General features: G+C 42.2%; 1 protein-coding gene across 1 annotated transcript in view; it reads left to right on the top strand.

The window, feature by feature from the left end:
- Window positions 1–3610: 3610 nt before the first annotated feature.
- The window catches only part of LOC139217463 (neurexin-3b), a 254786-nt gene continuing 237614 nt past the window's right edge, over window positions 3611–20782 (top strand). The window contains exons 1-4 of the mRNA XM_070848766.1: window positions 3611–4307; window positions 9338–9355; window positions 9735–9761; window positions 11075–11086. Of these exons, the coding sequence (XP_070704867.1) occupies window positions 3611–4307; window positions 9338–9355; window positions 9735–9761; window positions 11075–11086 (754 nt within the window). The remainder of the gene's footprint in view (window positions 4308–9337; window positions 9356–9734; window positions 9762–11074; window positions 11087–20782) is intronic.

Here is a 20782-nt window from a genome sequence, read left to right as displayed (position 1 = left end):
CTGATCCAAATGACCTTTATCGTCTGTAACAACGTTGGTTATTGCACTTATTTTGTGAGAGTGTCTCTGTGTGAGACTGACAAATCCAATGGGGCTTTCAATAGAGACTGTAACATCACTATAATTTCATTTTCCTGCAGGAACTTGTGTCTTTACTGCAGAGTTGACCCTCCTGCCTTCCTTTGGGGTTCTGCAGGGGTTTCTGGCCATGATGAAAATATATAATCCTAGCATTTTGCTGATGTATTCTGTCCTATTTCCCCCCCACCTCATCTAGAGCATATAGAGCTCAATACCACACTGTTCCTTTAGTGGAAGCATCAGATGTTCACTGGGTGACAGAGAGCAGGGGCGACTTTTAACGTGTCCATTCATCATGTGCTGATGGCCTGAAGGAGACAAAATTGTGCTGCTGTGATGAAGTTTGTCCTGCTGATATCTTTTAGAAAAGTGAGACCATTCATGTCTTTGGAGCGTCTGATTTAGATTTACATTGTTAAATGACTTTGACTTACTGTAATTACCTTCTGTTATTGTTTAGTGATCAGAAATGAAATGATCAGTTATTGTTATTCACTTTGTTTTGCTGGTGTAGAGATGTGCCCCCCCCTTCCCCTCCAAAAAAAAAAAAAAAAAAAAAGGCCCCCTGGTGGTCCCTGAACCTCACTTTGTCTAACCAGTCAGACTAGCAGGTCCGTGCACACTCCCACTGCTGGATACCCTTGTCTGCTGTGACTGATGTCGGATTAAATCGTTCCTCCAGGCTTCAGCTTGTGATGGGCAGGCAGCTCAGCGGGGCGCAGAGGCCGGGGTCTCCGGAGCGTGATGGGGGCTAGACTGTATTACAAAACATGTCAATAAATCTGCAGCACCCAAGCTGGATGCATCAATGCATCATTTATGGCCGGTGACGGTATCCCGTGCGGGTCATCTCATATCCTGCTCTGCTTAATAATTCAAGGTGTATATGTCCCGGAAAATATGTGCTTATTGTTGCACACTTATGAGTCTATGAGGAGCAAGAGGCAGCTGATGTTACCACAGAGGGCGGAGGGCCTCCTAGACTCACCTTTAACATTTAGAAACACGTGGCCTACTTTTTGTAATTATCTGAGAAAACGTTTTTTTGTTTATATGCTGGTTAAAACACATCTTTAAATAGCCAAAAATAGCTTCTTAATTAGCCTTATTTTGCCCTCCAGAGTGGGGGCTGCGAAGGAGGCGTGGGGTTAGCTGAAGGGCATCTTTCATAACAAGCCTGCGAGGAAAAATGTCAGTAAAATATGTCTTGTGAGATTTGACTTTTCACCACATTAGCCTCATTTAGCTTAGCCTACAGGCTAGCTGGCAGGTGAGCAGCTTTTCAGTTTGTCAAATGTCAAGTGATTTAGCATGAGCTGTGGCGTATTATTATTAAAAGTTGTAGTTTTTAGGTTAAATGTGAGTAACTAGGGATTCATTACAGAAGAAGAAGAAGTCCCCAATAGTGCTTTAGTTAACCGAGAGAGAACGTGCTAGCGTTGTTAGCATCCCCTGTCGCACCAGTGGCTCAGAGGGACACCTGATGCCTCAGTTGGCCAATACACACAATAAGTCCTGTTAATTGAATAGAGGCCGGGGCCTATTTTCATAGAAGACCAGTGTCTCAGGTTTCATGGGCCATAACCAGCTTTGCTTACTGCAGGAACACACAACACAGCACATCTTTCTAGTTGGGCTCGGTTGACACAGCTGTGTTCTGGGTTATTTTCGCCGTGCAGAACCTTTTCACCTCTCTGCTGCCTCACAGAGTCACTTTTAAGACAAAGACAATGATCCAACCAGGCAACCTGGTGTTGTCAGAGAGACACACACATGCACACTTCTGCACAGGGACACACATGCGTGCGCACAAAGTGCATTAGCATAGGTATCAGTTACTTGAATTCAATAGCCCGCCTGCTGCAGCAAGATTAACTATTCAGGGCAGGTGGTTAAAGGCCCTATTGTGTTGCATGGTTCTGTGCTACTGTCATGATTGGACAATGCATTTGTCTGGTGGGCAGCCCACTGCCAAAACAATTGCAAGGGCAAAGGGCTGGAAGAGTACACACACATATAAGGTTTCGCCATGTGAATCATTTCTAGCTCTGCTGAGCAAATTTAAACAGAACTGAGTGTGTACAGGTGTAGCAAACAAGGTCTAGTGAGCTAGTTAATATTGCATACCGCTGTCATCTGGGTTTTGGTGAGGAAAATCATTTCAATGTGTATTCAATGGGAGAAATTTTAAAAAATGTTAAAAGTGGTAGGATTCAAATATGGAGTGGTACCATCCTAACATCTTTCTGAATAGCTGTTTATGATTGTAATCCCCCAAAGACATGCAAATGAGAGACAGAGTGGCGGTGGATAATTAGTCATATTTATCAGGATCCCAGCAGGCCCTTACAGATAGCAGGCTAACGTTTGAGGCTTAACACATGTTCTGGCTCACCTCAATGGATTTTCACTCATCACAGAATCAGCAACAGCAGTCTACTAGATGTTTTTTTCCACAAAATGTCTGTGTTGTGCCACCACTATCTGGGAATTTAACTCTCAAATGAAGGCTTTAAAACCCTGAACAATTATTTGAGTTGATCTTCAAATAAAATGGGTTGGTAGGAATGTAACTCTGCATAAAATGCTCGTAAACCTTTTAATGGATGTTAATAGAGGTTATTTAGTTGTATTTAATGGCCACATGGAGAGTCAAATCTGCATTGACTGGTGCTCTCAGTACCCTCTTACTGCTTCATCTAAACTCATGAGCATGATTTTGTTTATCTGTAAAGCATTGGTTCATCTATTCAGCTTCTTTTGAATAGCATTTTTAATTTGAATTGACTTAATTGCACAAATATATATTAATATAATGTGACAACATTACAAAATGCTGCCTAAATATTATCTCAGTGCTGAATCACGTCCTCTCTCATGTGGTGTTAATCAAAATGGAACAGTTTCACAAATGATCTATTTGTTGCAGAGCTGACGTATTGAATAGCATTGGATCAGACATGTGATACTCCATCCATTTTTATATCTTAGACTTTATTTTGTTTGCAAAAGGCTCCTTTGTCTCCAGTTGACATGTGACCAAATGATTTGGTGCTTAAAGTGATCTGTGTTTTTTCTGCAGTTCTGTCAAAGGAGTGTCCGAAGCTGGAGACCAAACCATGGGGCATGGAACCGGACCAACGATGAAGGTTATGTGCTTCAATCCAGGAAGTCGCCTCAAAGAAAAATCACAAGATGCAGCTCTGAATCACTGACAAAACACACTAAGGATCATCTTCATCTTAGCACTTTCACCTGTCCACTTTGTGTGGAAATTGGATATTTTCCCATTATATCTCTGCATAAACTTGGCCGAGAAGATTCAGTTCCATCCATTATCAACATTAGATCAGCCTTGAAAATAAAAAAAACGGATATTGTATTCTCCGCTTGACTGTAAAATTATCTATGTGGAATATAACATTCAGCAGATAAATCCTGGAACATAGCCATAATCAGATGTTATTATCACTTTGAGGAGCTATCCCCAGTTCTAACCCTCTACTGGTGCATCCTGTTAGACTCTACAATGAATTCCAACAGCCTACCTGGGCATGTCCTCTTGCTGCTAAGTACCGTGCTGGGCCTGAGCGTCGGTTTGGAGTTTACTGGCTCTGAAGGTCAGTGGGCTCGCTACATGCGCTGGGACGCCAGCTCCAAAAGTGACCTGACATTTCAGTTCAAGACTTCAGAATCAGAAGGCCTGCTGCTCTACTTCGACGACGGCGGATTCTGCGACTTTCTGCTTCTCACGATATCCGAGGGTAAGATGCAGGTCCGCGTCAGCATCGACTGTGCTGAGACCACCATCACCTCTGACAAGATGGTCAACGACAGCCGCTGGCACTTTGCCGCAGTCAACAGGCACAATTTGCGGACTGGCTTGGCTGTGGACGGCCAAACCAAGACAGAAGAGGTACGGCCCCAGCGACGGTTCATGAAGATCGTTAGTGATCTCTTCCTCGGAGGGCTCCCGGGGGACATCCGCACATCTGCCATCACCCTACCCTCCGCCCGTGAGCTACCACCATTCAAGGGAATTATCACAGACCTCAGTTATGGGAGTAAGCTGCCCACGCTCATCAATAGTCAGAAAGTACGCTTGGAGATGATGGGCCTTTGCACAGAGAATCCCTGTGAGAATGGTGGGATCTGCTCGCTGGCAGATGGAGAAACCTACTGTGACTGCTCCAAAACTGGATATGTAGGTCGATACTGCACTGAAGGTAAGAGGGCTGGCTCCAGAGCTTTCTGTGTCAAGAACTTCATATTGATTAAAATCTTTGTAAAAAATTCAGAGGGATTCCTTACAAATGTAACTGACTTAACAGCTGTCTGCCTCCAAGTGAACATTAAAAATGTTATACTAACACCTAATATTTGCCCTTTGCATCATAGCTGTATCTATACATTGTTTAAGCCATCTTCTTGAGTTGTGTAGCTTAAAACTCAGAGATTCAGACATAAAATCAGGATATTTCTTTGTGGGTTGTTGCACTTGCAGCTTCTTTTAGAAAGTCTTCATATTTCACTTGGGAGTTAAATTGGAGGTGATGTGCTCAGCATTTCCTTTCCCTTCACAGTTATTACTTTTGATGAGGAAGCTGTGGATACAGTATTAGCTGATATGACTAAAATTACAACACTCAGTTCTCTTTTCTCCGTTAAATGTATTCAGCTCTTGCAAGGTGGTGCAGGGACCTGAAGGTACACACAATGTTTGGATGAGAAACAACTTCATCTATTTTTCCTCTACCTCTGTGCCAAGGTCATCTCTTTTTTTCGGGGAGTGTAATGAGATGCAACACTTTGACAATATTCTACCCTATTTTATCTCTGCACTTTTAAAGATAAAGGCATACTGAGTTCAGCTAATACTTATATACTCTCAAATGGCCTACTGTCAGTGATATAATGCAGGACCCACTTTTAAAAGTGGCCACTGTCCTTCCCTCCTTTTTACTTGTATTTTTACAGTGAACTATCCAATTTCTGAATGGCCCTGCTGCTAGTGGTTGGCTCAGTGTAAAGCCAAACATACCACTGCTTAAGATCAATGCCAGCTGATGCCAAGAATAACTTGCTTCATTTCCTTTTTTCGGTACTACATTTATCACATCATGTTTTTTATTTCTACTTTTCATATTTAGACGAGTAATCCAGAGAATACACAATTTCACTTATAATCTTACAGACCTAACTCTTTTCTTTATGTGTATGGACTGTACAAGATAACTTTGTGTGAACAGACCCATGTCAAATTTCCTCCACTGCTGACCCACTTCCTGCCTGTCTAAATCAGACTGACATGGTTTAGGGATGACTCCATTTTGCTAAAAATCAGGGGAATGCTCACTGAATGCTACAGCACTGTTTGCAAGCTATTTTTAACTATGTCTAATACAGTTAAGATGTTGTAATTTGTCACCATTATGGCGTGCATTTAGAATTAGCAGTTTTTTCAGTTTTTGGTTTCATAATATATCTTATCATTTGCTGCTCAAATGAAGCTGTTTGCAGCTTAAATCCCAAGTGCTAGCCTGTGGCATTGCTCAGGACAGCACGCGATGTGCTGGTTGCAGAGCAGTCAAGCGGACGGACTGGACTTGGCCCCTTTTTCGCTTCATCCCATTTGCTCATTGCCTCTGTTGAACAGTCGATGAAGGAAGAGGAGGAGGAGGAGGAGGTGGTCCATTTGTCTGAGAGCCTCCTGAGAGCTGACAGGGTGACTGAGACATCCCTGTGTTAAAACAACCAAGATTTTAAGAGAGCGCTTGCGACTCGGCCAGGCAGCTTGGACATGGAAAGAGATGGTCATATCTCAGCCCCAGGCAAGAGCAAGAGTGACGAGTGAATTGTACCCCAATTTGTCAGCTGTTGGACAAGAACCACCCCCTGCTTACTTTGTCTATGTCTGTCTTTCTTTCCCTCTACCTCCCTCCCTCTCTCTCTCTCACACATACACACATATATTTACACGCTTTTTCCATCTTCCTCCTGTTGTCAAGCAATAAAAGAGCGAAGCAGGAGGGGTAGGCACGTTAGCTCCCCAGCTGATCTGACTGCTGCTCTTTTCTGCCTTCCCATTAACTGATGTGGCTGATTGTTGATTATGCCACAGAGACAAGGAACCATAATTAGGAGGATAATGAGAACAGAGATGGCTAATTTGCCCGGAAAATGCCTGCGCAAAACGCCGCCGTCGATTCTGCCTGTCGGCAAACTAGGATTTTTTGATTGTTATGTCCACCTGTGTGCAAGTGTCATAATACTTGTTGTTCAAGCAACCCTCAAGCACCTAATGTTTTCAGGGGATATTCATAGTGATCAAACTTTGGCCATTTGCTTGCAGTTAGATGTGAGCATTTGCTCAGCACACCTGTCTTTGTCGGCATACTGTTGATTATGCTGTACATTAATGAGCAATGAAAGCAATCTGTCAAAGCTGTGAATATTTATATGTTACATTATCAGGCTGCCTGGCCCGGGCCTCGCATGCTCGCACACACATTTTCATTTACTGGCATGCACACAAACGCGCACATAGGCACGGAGCAACAAGGCCCCGGAGCTGCTCGTTAAAACGAGCAGATGGCTGACTGACTGAGTGGACTGGGCCTTGGAAGAATTTTGCCAGCCGTATTTCTAATGGTAGCCTGCTAGCCCACTGGCCTAGAAGGGAAGTACGGAGTGGAGTGGGCTGAATTAACATGTGAGATTAGAAATGCGAAAAATGTGACGAGGAAGTAGAGTAGAGCCTGTTTGTGCCACTTGTGCTAAAAAAACATCCATGTTCGCACACTGTTTGCCCATTTCTGGTGTGCATTTGTTGCGTCATGGGATAGCAGGGTTAGCTAACTGCTGAAGCAGAATTATTTCACCACAGTGATAATCAAGCCGTCTCCCCATGAGCTCCTGCAGCTCTTCCCAAACCATTCAGCTTGGCTAGCAGCTTAGCACCATAAACAGTTAGCCATAAAACACATGTTCAGTCTCTCTTCCCATGTGGATCAGGATGTATCAGTGTGACTAACTGTGTCAGGGCAATGAGCTGAAATTAGATACCACTCACCACTCGCTCTCCAAACGTGTCGTCTCTGGCAGGCAAATCCGCTGCTGCAGCTTCGGCCCTTCGTCGTGTGCACTGTTGATAACTGTTAAACTACTTCTTTCTGCAGAGTCATCTTAAATATCAATGTGATTCTGCTCCTGTTATTAGCTGTGCAAATATCAGTATCTTTTATGGTAATGATCTGGATATTGTCCCTCATTCAGTTCAATTAAATTAATGAGGGTGACATTATGAAATCTCTTGAATACCTTAGGGTTTTTTCAGTTACAATGAGATATGCATAAGGTCAAGGTTATTAAGAGCTACACTGGACTGTTTAATGAATATGTAAAACAATCTCCCGTTTCCTCTGTCGCAATCCCTATTCTGCATTTGCAATGAACAGTTTAAGGGCCCCTTTGCTTAAGAAACATTCACTGGTTTGATGGAAGGCTAGTAATTGAAGGCTAAGGCAAGCAAACTGTTAAGCAAGTGCTAAAATGGTGCCTTCAGGCTTAGCTTTGGGGATTAATAAACAGACATGGAAAAATGACAGTTACAATAATCTTACTATAAAAAGTAGGTCAGGGGGAAAAAATGGTGCAGGGACTTGCCTGATTCCAGTGCAGAGGGCATTTGTGTCTAGTGCCCAAGCTGAAAATTATGTTTGGATTTGAGTGGTGAAGCTGCTGGTAAAATAGAGCAGAGGATTACGCTTGGACCACATGTCCTCCACAGCACATTGGCTTGTTCTGGGTGCTGTCGCATCAAGAGAAAGGGTTTTATCTACATGGGAAACTGAGCGTTTTAACATGCAAACACAGTATATGCACACTTATCAAGCACGAGCATTTGTACAGTGAGAGAAAAACCCATGTGCCTGCTCATTCAGGCATATACTTCCAGGGGTCTTAAGACCCCCAGTTCTCTAGAGGCTGAGCTGCGCTGCTGTCCATCAGCTGGCCACTTTCTCCCTTCCCCCATTTCCATGCTTCGTCCTTCCCTTTCCTCTCCCAATGTCATCCTTCTCGTGTGGGAGGAGAAGTAGCAGCCATTTTGGAGTCCCTAAAGGAAAAGAAATCTCACCTCTCCTTCCACAGTATTTGTCTCTCTATGCCTCCTCTCAAAAGATATTAATGCTCTCTGCTAGGTTTGTTAAATTTAACATTTTACAAGGACTTACTGCTGTCAGGGAGGAAAATAAAGCATGAAAATCCCCAGTTATATCCAGTGGTGGGAAAGAGGCCAGGCCTCTGTGCAGCCTAAGCAGAGATCAAGGCACTGAGTCAAATGAACATCAGATATTTTGTATGAGAGCTGACACTTAACATGTCTAATGTAGTCTGTCTTAATTAAGATTTGTTAAATTTCCTCTTGTCAGTCCTTAATGCTCTCGATGGGCCCTGATTACAGAAATCTCTCAATATTCATTTTGGGCTAAAAGCACCAGGTTTGAGACTAAAAAGGTAAGATGCTGGATAAAAGCTTGACTTATGTAACCGCAGATACAACTGAGAATTCAGTGAGTGATCTTTTATGTGCCCTAAATCAGACTGGCATGTTTGATACCCACAAGGTGTTGTCCACGGGTGAGATCCTGGTGAGAATGTTTGCCACAAGCAATGAAGCGTATTTATTTCTTTATTTATTTTATTCCATACTGTGAATTGCAGGAATCCCACAGTGAGCATTCCCTTGAGAAACCACTAGGGTGTGTTGAATTTGGGTCAGTGTGCAGAAAAACTGGTGGGTTAGTTAAAGGGGCAAAAGGGGAAGTGGAGTAAAAAGAAATGGGTCTGTGAAGGAGCATCCCAGGATCCGCAAACCTCACAGCGCACCATAAATCCTCATGGATTTATGCATCTTTATGTGAGTGAGGCACTCTGTGTGATCCAAGATGCAGAATATTATGTTACTGTAACGATATTCGAAATGTGAAAGAGTTGTTTTTCAAAGGTGTAACCTCAATCTGATTCCCTGAGAAGACGGGACAGATGAAATGTTTCTCTCCACAGGCTTATTGATACTGACGTTGTTATTTTGATCTGGCATGTCAAGGGGCAGCTCTTTGCTCCTTACATGGACACACGATGCTTAGAAGTGTGGTATGTTTTGCATGTTAGATCCACATGCAAACGCAGCTGTAGTGTGTTGCTAATGCAGGACTTCTCTTTGCTTTCTCTCCTGTCTTGTGACTCTCCACAGCAGTCCAGAGAAAACCAGGTGAGTCTCAAGAAAGACTAGTCATAGTGTCAATTAAGATGCACCAAGAGACTTCATTAAATGTAAAGTCATTAAATCTATTAAACAGATGTTTATGTATTCAGTTTTTAAAAGGCAATACCAGTAATCAAGTTACCTTTTATTCAGTAAACAACCTGCTGAGCTACTTTATATTCACATACTGTGTTCCTGGCGTTGTTAGTCATTTGTCAATTTCAACAGAAAGCTTTCAAATGCACTTGGGAAAGCTTTTGTTTTTAGTGTGATAGCCATGGTTTGCCATCATGCAAAGCATGCATAATGACAATACAACTGTCGTATTGGTGTGCTGTTCTCAAAATTTCTCTCTGTCCTCTTTTATTTGATTTTTCTCTTCAAGGCCTCGCACACCTGAAGGCAGAGCAAGGTACTCTGTACTTTTCCTTTTGTAGAGTTCTGTATGTTTTTTGTATTCACTCACTGCCTGGCTTGGTTTTAGGGCGTAATTTTACGCCGTGTGCCTTCACTACCTGTCCGTGTGCATTTGTGTGTTGCACTGCTCCCATTGTTGCTGCAGAGAAGTGGGAGGGTTTGAGTATGTGTTGGTGGGGAGGGATGCATGGCAGTAAAGCATGTTCCTCATCTCACCTTTGTCTCTCTCTCTTTCTCTCTCTCTCTCTCTCTCTCTCTCTGCTTCTGTGTCTCACCCTCGTTTCACCCAGGTTTCTGTGTATTACATAATTGTGTACTGTTCTCAGTTCCACAGCTAACGTGCAGTGACACATTCCACTGTTTCTGCTCGACCTCTGCAGCGACAGAGTAGGGGAGGGGGGGAAGGGAGGAAGGAGGATGAAAACCAGGGAAGCAGGAGAGAAAAAGAGGGGTATTGGATATAAAGAGGGGAAAATAAGGAACAAAAAGTGTCATGTTAGATAAGGTACATATAAAAGAAATAGCCTATAATCCCTGGAAATTATGCTCAAGGGATACTAAGCAGCAGACTGCAGTTTGCAATGTAACATTTTACTGTTGGCTTTTTAATTTAACTTTAGCCTTTATACTTTGCTAATTGTAACCAAGTGTTTTAATTGCCCAACCTTAACACAAGGTCCATTTAGTAACTGTTCTCAAGCTTTCAGTCATCACATCAGAACTTGGAAGCTGATCTTTGAGCGTCACTGAACGTAACATGGAGCTGTGCAGAATCGTCCAAGATCAACATTAGGGTTCTAAAGAAAATAAGTAGGGTGAGCGTTGCAGGGGCCGTCTGTGTGCTGGCTCGGTCACACCAAGATTTATAACAGTGACATGTTGTAAAGAAATTATTTCATTTCAGTAGAACCTCCAAGATCTCTGGATTTGCCTGTAAATGTAAAATAAATCTCAATTTTGAACTTGACAAAATGTAAACTGTAAACCTTCATTATCACCCTCAAATAGTGACCAGGCTTCGAGTACCACTCATCATTATTCTGGGGTGACCATAGTGCAGTGCCAAAAAACATGCAAAAATAGTGAAGTGTCAGTTGTGTGCTGCCCACATGTGCTTCTTCCATTTCTCCACCATTTGCATGATTGTCAACATTTTGCATGGAAGTGTCACATGGAAGTGTACAGGCTTACGTTAGACTAACAATAGCTTATCCCCACTTTTTGCTGTCTTTCTCTTGTGCTCTGCGTGGGATGACACTCTTCCCTCTTTTATCTCAATGGATCTTTTCTTCTCTCCAAAAACTGTAGGTAGAAACAAAGGTACAGCAATCTTTTTTTTCCCCCTACAATACTCTTATATGTGCTTCAAGAGCTGCGTGTGTGTGCTTGCATTTGCGTGCGTGTTGAATTTGCGCTTGTGCTGCCACTGGTTAATCATTCATTATGTGCGTTCATTAAGTGGGTGCATATGCTCGGCTGTGTGTTTGAGAGAGAAACCGAAAATCAAGGGGCTGGATGCTTTCCAGCTAACGAGCGCCCACATTTACTGTAGCATGAAGGATGAGTGATTGAGATGAGTGGAGATGGAAAGAAATATGGGGTCAGCACTGGAGACTCTGTGATTTCAGTTGATTATCACCGTCTAATATAGAATGATGAGAATAAGCTGTATGATTGATTATTCAGTGTTTGCAAACAAATATTGATAATTGACTGTTTACGTGAAGATGAAGCGTACATACATTTGTGTGTACGTACACAAGGATTTGTGCATGTGTAAGTGCTTAATTGGATGTGACAGTTCTGTGTCTGTTGAAAAGGAGCTGATTGGTGAATTTGACCTGACATTTGGCTTCATTTGAATCAGGCCATAGCAGTGGCCCGTGGATATTGCAATTGAGCAGAGAATATCCTCATTATTCATTTATCAAAGCCATGTGATACACTGTGTAGTTGTGTGGTCATGCGTGTTGTGTGTCTGTGTGTCTGTGTGTGTGTGTGTGTGTGTGTGTGGTTTAGCTAGATGGAGGAAAACAGTGAATTATGGTCACCTGTTTTGGTCGATATCAGTGTGTGTGAGCTGCCTATGTTCACTGTTCTTAATATTATAGGTGAGCGTTTTCGTTTGCTACGCCTGTTGATCTTATTGTCCTTGCATGGCACATAATGCTGTTTACAACATTAAAGGCAGGGTCTGTAACTTTGGAGAAACCAGCAAGAGTAGCTAGATGTAAATGTATCAGACTGAAAATACTCCAAGTCTGGGTCTCTCGCTCGGTCTGTCACTTCGTGCAGGGTAACGGTTTGTCGCTCAGCCACGACTCGCATTTTGGCTACACCTTCTCTGCCTGGACTAGCTTGCTAGCTTTAGGCTTGTGGGTAGGCAGACAGGCAGGTCGGCCGTCCAATCATTTCATTTGCTCAGAATGAAATAATTAAAGAGGTTTATTACATTGCTGTCGGGTTGTTATGAGAATTTCAACAATTACAACAAAAAGTTTCCAAAATATGTTACATACCCTGCCTTTAACTAGCTAATAAAGCTAACATCAGCTGCTGCACTGGTTGCAACCACTTTCCCCTCGCTAAGCTTTTAATGTTCCATCTGACTCCTTTTTAAAACAAGAGTCTTGTAACAGGTCTTAAATATGCACTTAAAGGCTTCATGGAGGATATCATAGTAAAAGACTGTGGCAAATTATGGTTGCTAAGCTATGATTGGACAGTTGCTACTCTGGAGAAGGGCTAAGCAAATGCTCAGTCATCATTACCTGATTGATATCAAGTAAAGTATCAAGGTGGTTGCGTATTTTCTGGTTTTTGATGTGTGTGAGTTGCCTGTTCTCACCATCCTGAACAACTGGCTCTGTATCAGACCTTGTGCTGTATTCTCCTCGTGGATACAGTGAAACCAAAAACAGAATTCCCTTACACCTGTATCACATCTGCATATTAGGTAGCAGAGGGCCCATCAGTGTGTAGTGAAGGGTCCCACAGCCGTTCAGTTGTTAGCATGGTTGCGTAACCGATCAAGAAAGACCCAGATTTGATGCTCAGTTCTGGCCCTTTCTATGTGGAGTCCATGGGGGTTTTCTCTGTTATACTTTCTTCCCGCTGTCCAAGGACATGCTAATCACGGACGGACTGGGGGCACCTATGGGGAATTGCTCATAGGTGTAAGTGTGAATGATTGTCTCTATATCTGTATTAACCCTGCAATGATCCCTGGAACGGCTCCAGACTCTTGAATTACTGTTTCAGAATTGTGGAAACTTAATCAAAAAATGCTTAACAGTCATTAGAGATATTAAAGGAGATGATTCTAAAACACACAGACCAAGGCGATATTCAGGTTGTATAACTTACTGCGTGACGTTTTATTGAGCAGGGCTTGATCACGATGTGTAAAATGAGCATGTGTCTTACAGCAGGTCCCTGTGCTATTAGATTCATGTCTCTGCGGTTGAGTGTGTGTACTGTAAATGGCGGACTGGTCAGAGGGCACAGTGAGTGGGAAGCTTGGGAGAACAGACTAAAGAATAGACTCAGAGGAGTGATGGGAGAGATAAGGAGAGGGGGGGGAAGAAAGACGGAAGAAAACAGGATAGTGTGCTGCAGATGAAGGTGCCAGGGGAGGCCACATATTTCTAATATGGAGCACCTTGTCATCCCTCAAATCTGGGGCTGATGCCGCATGTACCCGGAGCAATCTATCGAAAAAGTTTCAGTCCTTTGCAATCGGCGAGGCCTCAATTGTTTTTGGCTCAGAAATGCAACTTCTTTTGATGCATAGCTTTGACGATATAGAAAACTTTTTATAAGCCATGGCAGTGGACCAGCAACTGTGCTCCAGTTAGCAACACTGCTCCAGTTAGCAACATGCTGCTCTTCAACTGCAGATCTGTACAATTAGTTAGACCCCACCAAGGACATACAATATCCATATTTACTGATTGTAGTGTTTGAAAGGTCATTCTTTTAAATATATCAAATTAATGAAGCGTTTTTGAGATCACTTGTGTTAACTTTATTGATTTCATTCACTGAATTGGAATTATTCTGTGCTTGGGGCAAGAACGCCACATTAAATAAATGTAGTGAGCCCAAGTATCAGTCAAACATCCAAACGTGATATGCGAGCATTAATGGCATTCCAGGTTGTATTCGTGGTTCATGTATTAATAATGATATTGACTGAAGTAACGTTGAAATATGGGTTATGTTCAGCTGTGTGTTGAACTCATAGCTATACGTTCAAAAATGCACAGTGTTCCCTCGATGCTACAGTAAGTGTTGGTCATTTTGCATGCATTACCTAATAGCTTTCCTCTAAATACAAAAACGTCTGTTGTTTCTGTGACAAAAGCTCAGTTTTACTTGAATGCACACATACAATGGATAAAAACCAGCCATTGGTTACATCTTGCAATAATACAGTCCTGACTTCATTTTAAATCTTGTTGACAGGGTCTCATAAACATGCCAGTATTATGATTACACCTACATAATTATGTATTGGAAATTATTGCAGGCAATTGGAGAGAACTGTAATGTGCAGGTGGTTTTATTTAATTGTACCGTAGATGATACAGCATTGCCGTATTTGCTTCAGACATAACTTGGTAATGGGGGCGAGTCCACTTTAGAGAGCAGTGAGTAGAAGGGAGGGAGGGAGGAGTTGCGCCCGAGTCTAATCCCTCTGCATGAAGGCTTAGGACTGAGAACTGTTCTCCACTTCTGGAGTCACTCTCCCTAATTATCCCCTCAAAGTCCTGCTGCAAAGTTCACACAAATAAGATTTTTGCCTTCTGCCTCTGTCACACACCCCTGTGTTTCTGCCTCCCTCCCTTTGTGTGTGTGTGTGCGTGTGTGTGTGTGTGTGTATATTTTTATATTTGACTCTGAGTCCATCTCTCTCAGTCTCCCTCACTGCCTTTGTCCCACCCTATTCATCTCTGTCTGCCTCGGTATTCTAGTTAGCCTTTCTCACACTCTCTCTCCTCCTCTTCCTCCTCCTCCTCCTCCTCCTCCTCTTTACTCTTTCTTATTTCTCCAGTTCAAAGTACTGTGGACATCATGAACCTCACATCACAGTCAGGCTCAATATGGGAGCGATATGCTGGTGCTTACTAGCCAGTCCACAGATGCTGTCAGGCTTCAGGGGGCTTTCTACCGCTCTGTCCATGCTCCTTTTTGGTTAGTTCACTGGGCTTCGCCAGAGATAGTTTCCAAGTTACACAGCAGTTTCAGTCTGTAAATATACTCTCCCTTCAACAGTTGTGATCATATATTATTTATCCCAAAAGATAAAGAATAGAAACGTTTTGTCACAGGAAAGATTATGCAGTTTATCGCCAGTCATCTCTATCATCTCAGCATCTCACACCAAAACAAATGTGTGCCTCACCCGTCCCTCCTCCCCCCGCTTCCCCAGCGACCAGTCCCTCGTTTGTTCTCGTTTGTTCTGTACGCAACTGCTGACTGACAACTTCTCTTAGCTTTTATGCTACTCTTGTAGTTCTGTCGCTTAGCTGAGGCTGTGCAGCAGTTCTAAATGCCATAAAAGCTGCATGAAGTCCGATAAATTGTGATGTCACCAGGGTCAACACTGGCTGGGGGTGGAGTTTAAAAATTAAAAAATTGCTTGTAGCAATTCTGAGGATAGCCCAAAATGCTTTTCCCCTACGTAACTGAATCAAATGAATTGTTAGTGGAAGGATTCACTGTAGATGTACTGCTCAAAAGAATAAAATGAGAAAGATTTGTCTTACCACGACTTCCAGCATCTCCCCTCTCTAAACGGAGTCCTTACCCTACTGACCCATGATTCCATATTACAAAATGAGGCATTTGTCCTTCCTTGTCCTCTGTAATGCATGAGATAGGGAAAGGCATAGTGTGTCATCAGTGGTCTTGTTTGTTTGCATCCATGCAGTGTCACGGAGGCAGTGGAAACGGGTTTTCCTCTTCTGCCTCAGACGTTGGATTCAGTGCACCAGCTGGCACTTATTGGCCTTGGCACATGTTGGTCGTGCTGTTGATAAACAGCTATTAATGGCCAGACGCTAACCCTGAAATTGAGTTTAACGTTGCCTCTCCTCATTACTCAGTCTGAAACTACACCACAACCCTCAAGGTGGATTTCAAAGATGCTAAAAATTGAGGGCATTGGTCAAATTGATTTCAGTACTGACCGGCTGCTACTCAAGCAGGCACAAAATATGAGCAGTGAGTCCAGACCTTCTCCCGTGCACCTGTGGGTTTACTTCAGCAGCCCATTGTTTCTGAAAGGATGCTGATTGGCTGATTTCCATGGACTGGAGCAGGGGCTGCCGGTGGCTGCTAAGGCCTAAATTGTCCAGAATTGTGCCTGCAAAGTGGAGGTAACAAGCAACTATGTGGCTCAAGGCTGTGTCATTAGGCAATAAAGTAGATCATGTGTTGGTTAAATCACATTTGTTATAGAATCTCCCAGAGGTATCGACTCACTCCTCTAATTTCCTTCACATGTTTTCCCTCATTTCTCTTCTCTTCTTCTATCTATGTCCTGTCTCTTTGCTGTGTCATTTCCTCCAGTTGTTTTTTCACACTCCTGTTCCCTTCTGTTATTTGGCGTTTTGTTTTTCCATTTAGTTTACATTATTCTCTGTCATGTTATGTTTTGCTCTTTCTTGCCCCCTTCCTCCGAGCCATTTCCTGCGTCTCTGGTTCTCCAGACGAACAGGGCAGAGGTTCACAAAACATTGTCAGCTACAGTGCACAATTCTTACTCAGACACCAACTCACTGTTGCCAACCTGGCAATTTCCCTCCTTCATTTTCTTTTTCACTCCCTGTTCGCCTTGTGCTCTCTTTAGCCCTCTCCCTCTGTTCTCTCTCTCTCTCCCCCTCCCTCTCTCTCTCTCTCTCTCTCTCTATCTCTCTGCGGCTGACCTCCGGGATCAACCGAGCAAAACTGATTCCCACTTTTTCACGGATCATGAGTGCGTCAGCGGTTACGCAACAGAGAGGGAGAAAGAGAAAGAGAGAGAAAACATGTTAATATGTAACTGACATATTTGTCCATCTTTATTTGCATTGCTGCTTAATACCAAAAGAATATTGCTCCTGGTTAAGCCACTTCCTCGACAAAATATTTAATATGTTTGCCTGAAATATTTGAACAATCATTATCAGCTTTGCTGTTGGGCAAACATAAAATGTGCACTGTTAATACACAGCGACAACTAGAAAATGTGTTTACACACATACTTCAGCGTACATCTTCATAGTGACAGACAGGGATGCAGGCTGCAACCTTCTTACTGTTCCTTCCTCGTCTGTCAGTTTTTGATGACCACGCACTGTGCTTTTATGGCTCATTAGTCAGGAAACCTGCCATGAATGTGCCAAACACAGTCTCATTTCAAGTAATAATTAGTAAAACATAAAGAACATGGTTCACATGTGGGAGTAGTAGTACACTGAGTGAACACATTAGGCTGAAAACGAAGGAATGCTGCGTATTGTTTGTGAAGTGCCTGAGACCTTATGAGTAGGATTTATGCAAAGAACTAGGTTAAGATGTGGCTTGAAGGGCTGTATTGTGAGAGTCTAAGTATGAGTGCAGGAAGGCTTAGGAATATGTGGGAGCGTGTGTGTGTTTTTGTGGTGTGTTTGTGTGATTGTGCAGAGGGGTGACATGTGTAGATGTGATGGCTGCAGCCATGCATAGATGTTCACACCAGGGAGAAAGTAAACAAACATGGCAGCAGAATGGTAAGAAATGCAGCAAGCACTGTTAGAACACACTGCCTCTTCCTCTCTTCTTCGTTCGCTATCTTTTCCCCCGCTCTCTCTCTCTCTGTTTGTTACCTCTGCCAAAGAAGTTGTTTTCTTTTAATTCTGTTTCTGTCTGTTGGTCTGTTTGTTTGGCCGATATTTCAGGAACTACCCAACAGACTTCAAGACACATTTTCTTTGCGCTGAGCAAAAACAAATGGCAGTATTGCCACAATGTTACGAAAGAACATTTTTGCTGACAATGAGAGCAAAATTCCTTCCTCAGTTCTTTAATGTAGATTCTGTGGTCAGTGTTTCTGTCTGTTTAGGCCACGGTCACCACATTTTGCACCATTTGTTTTCAGTGACATATTATTATCTTGAAAATCTTCCTTTTAATTGTTTTTTTTCCTTTTACTACCGTTTTGTGTGACTACTTTGCATTGTGCAGCTCCACCCAAATTTAGAAGGTCTGCGCATATATCAACTCTGAGCAATCATACCCGCCCCCCCCCGTAGGATGCATATGGTTTAGTCCACTTACCCAGTAGGGTGGACAAAAATAGTTCCTCTCCAAATGCAGTAATTGCGCTGACGCTGAGGACTTGAGGTGAACTTTGAATCAATCATGTAATAAAAAAGTGAAATTGAGCTACCAAGAGGGGAAATTCAGATTGGTGTATGATGTGGCTAGCCAGCTAATATCAGTTAGCTTGCTTGTAGCAGTATTGGCTTAATTTGAAAAACCTTTTTCCTGCTATATAAAAACCCTTTACCTTTTATATATATATATATATATAACCTAAAAAACTTGATGGAATTAATTCTCTATAATGTTGTAAAACCTCTTAGTGAAAGCTCCACACAGTAATTACAGTATGTTGAGAAAAGAGGGCTGAAATATGCTGACATTTCAGATTGTTCTGACTTTCTTAACCGTGTTAAAAAAAACTTGATTCAGTTCTTTGTGCAGTTTTCTGCATCAGACAATGGATGTATTAAAAGGGGAAAGGGGCTCGCTGAGGCTGCATATGTATGGGTCCTCGATTTCTGTGCCACACCACTGCTATGCTTTACAAGCTTTTGTTTTCCTCTTCCACCCTTATTACGCTTCTCTTCCTTTCCCATCAATGACATAGCAACCCCCTACGCTTTCACATCTAAGTCTAACATTGTTTGGCAGCACCCTCGTCTGACAGAATGGCTGCTTCTTTCTGACTTGGAAGTTATTTCTACACGTGTCTGTGAACGCCTGTGTGTGTTGAATCGTAGGGCTCATGCAGCACGTCCTCTACTCCAACATTTTGACATGGGTGACTACAAAAAGTTGGTGTCTCAGTTTGAAAAAGTATTTCATTTAAGTTAGTGAAATCGTGCCCTGTGAACTATGAAGGAAAGTACTTATTTAAAAGCAAAAGAGCCAAAGTTGATGGATAAAATGTCTATGACTTCTATTAACATTAGAGTTACTAAGTAAGTGATATGAAATGTTGAAAAGGGTGAAAAGAAAGAGCCTTTCTTCAAACAACCGACCAAGGGCACACTTTTGTGAGGAGAGGAATGAAAACCTTCAATCGCACACAATTTGTAGGGAATAAATATTCTCGAGTCGTGATGTTATTGCACTTTTTATTCTGGTAGGAACTGAAGAGAAAAGTACGAGGCTTATGACGACCTGGTGGTTTTTTTATGTGCTCGGACCAGAATTACAGAATTTGTATTAAAAACTTCACATCTCATCTTTTTGGGGTTGTATTACTATTATTTAACATATTTATATACGCCACTTCTTTAACCAAACACTCCCCGGGTCATTTGCAAAATGTTGAGAATGCTGAAATAGAAATATTCAGGCAATTAATATTCACCGTACAAACATCCATGCCCACGTGTTTGTACTATAATTTGCAGCAGAAAGGCTTATAATTGGATGTATCAGCAAGGAAACTCCAGCGATAGTGCAGAGTAGAGAGAAATTATCTTCAGTTAGATTTTCTTCTTTTTTTTTTTTTTTTACCATGCCCTCAATTAACTGGGCAGTAGAGATGTCTAAGGCAGACATGTTGCTCAAAAGAGACGCAGCATATCCGTTGTTTCAACCAAAATGAAAGAGAATCTGTAACTCTAAACCCCCTTCGGAATGAGACATGGTAGGAACCACGTAGCAGGCAAATGCCCTTGCTCTGGTGGAGCCATTATGCAGATGATATGCTAATGAAGTCATCCGATTTGGTTGTGCTTAGGGTGTGCTGCACCGAGGGAAGATAATCAAGCACTGATCAGCTCCCAACGCTGCGCTTGCTGTGTGCTCGTTTGTGTTGGTTGTACTTACCCAGCCATGTGTGCACTGCTGTACTGGTTGGCTTTTGGAAAGAGAAAATACATTCGGGTGCACATGCATGTTAATGTGGTGTCCAGTGTTGGGGTCTGTAACTATTTTTGGTGTGTTTTGTGCTGCTTAATATACAAAATGGCTTCTTTGGGAGCTGTTTTCAAATCTTGCTCTGGTTACTGATTACATACATATGACCAAAATGAGCCTGTAGCACTGAAAACCGAAATTGACAGTTTTGGAGAGCGGTTGCACCCAACGGTTCCCAAATACTGCCCTTGGTTCTGGCACACTTCTTTAAATCGTCATCAAGCTCTGTCACTGAGCACTGCACTCAAAATTCAAAACTATATTTTACCTCAGCTAGTGCGCAAATTTCTGATCATCTGAAGGCAGCTTGTGGCTCTTTAGTGTATTTCTTAATCAGATAATTTCTAATTTTAAATCACGGTACTTTTACAACTTTTAGACTTTTTTTTAGGGGTAACAGTTTGCTTCAACGCCTTTTATTAAACCTTTAAAGCAGAACACAGACGGAATTCATCAATTATAACACTATTAATGCAGATTTAAGTGTCTTATTATTGTATTCACTGTTGTTTTATATTATAACGACTATTCCTGTGTGAAGGCCGGTTTATCACCAGGTATGAATGACAATATAGTTTTATCTATTTAATGCTGATGTGCAGAAGAGCTTTTCAATGCTTTGAGTGTTATTATGTATAGTTCAATATATTTAGTTAAAGAAAAAGAATAAGTAAAACATGTTCCTTTTCCCCAAAGTAACACATTCTATACACACTGATATCGACACCCTCTCCTTGAGCTTTAGTTTTGTTGGCCTAATAGTCAAATTTAAGTAAACACTTTTACCTCTAGAATCAGCCCACCACACTACAGATAAGTACTGTAAAATGTAAA

This window comes from Pempheris klunzingeri, chromosome 18 (assembly GCF_042242105.1).
Source record: "Pempheris klunzingeri isolate RE-2024b chromosome 18, fPemKlu1.hap1, whole genome shotgun sequence".
NCBI lineage: Eukaryota > Metazoa > Chordata > Actinopteri > Acropomatiformes > Pempheridae > Pempheris > Pempheris klunzingeri.
This window is presented reverse-complemented; position numbering and strand designations above follow the sequence as displayed.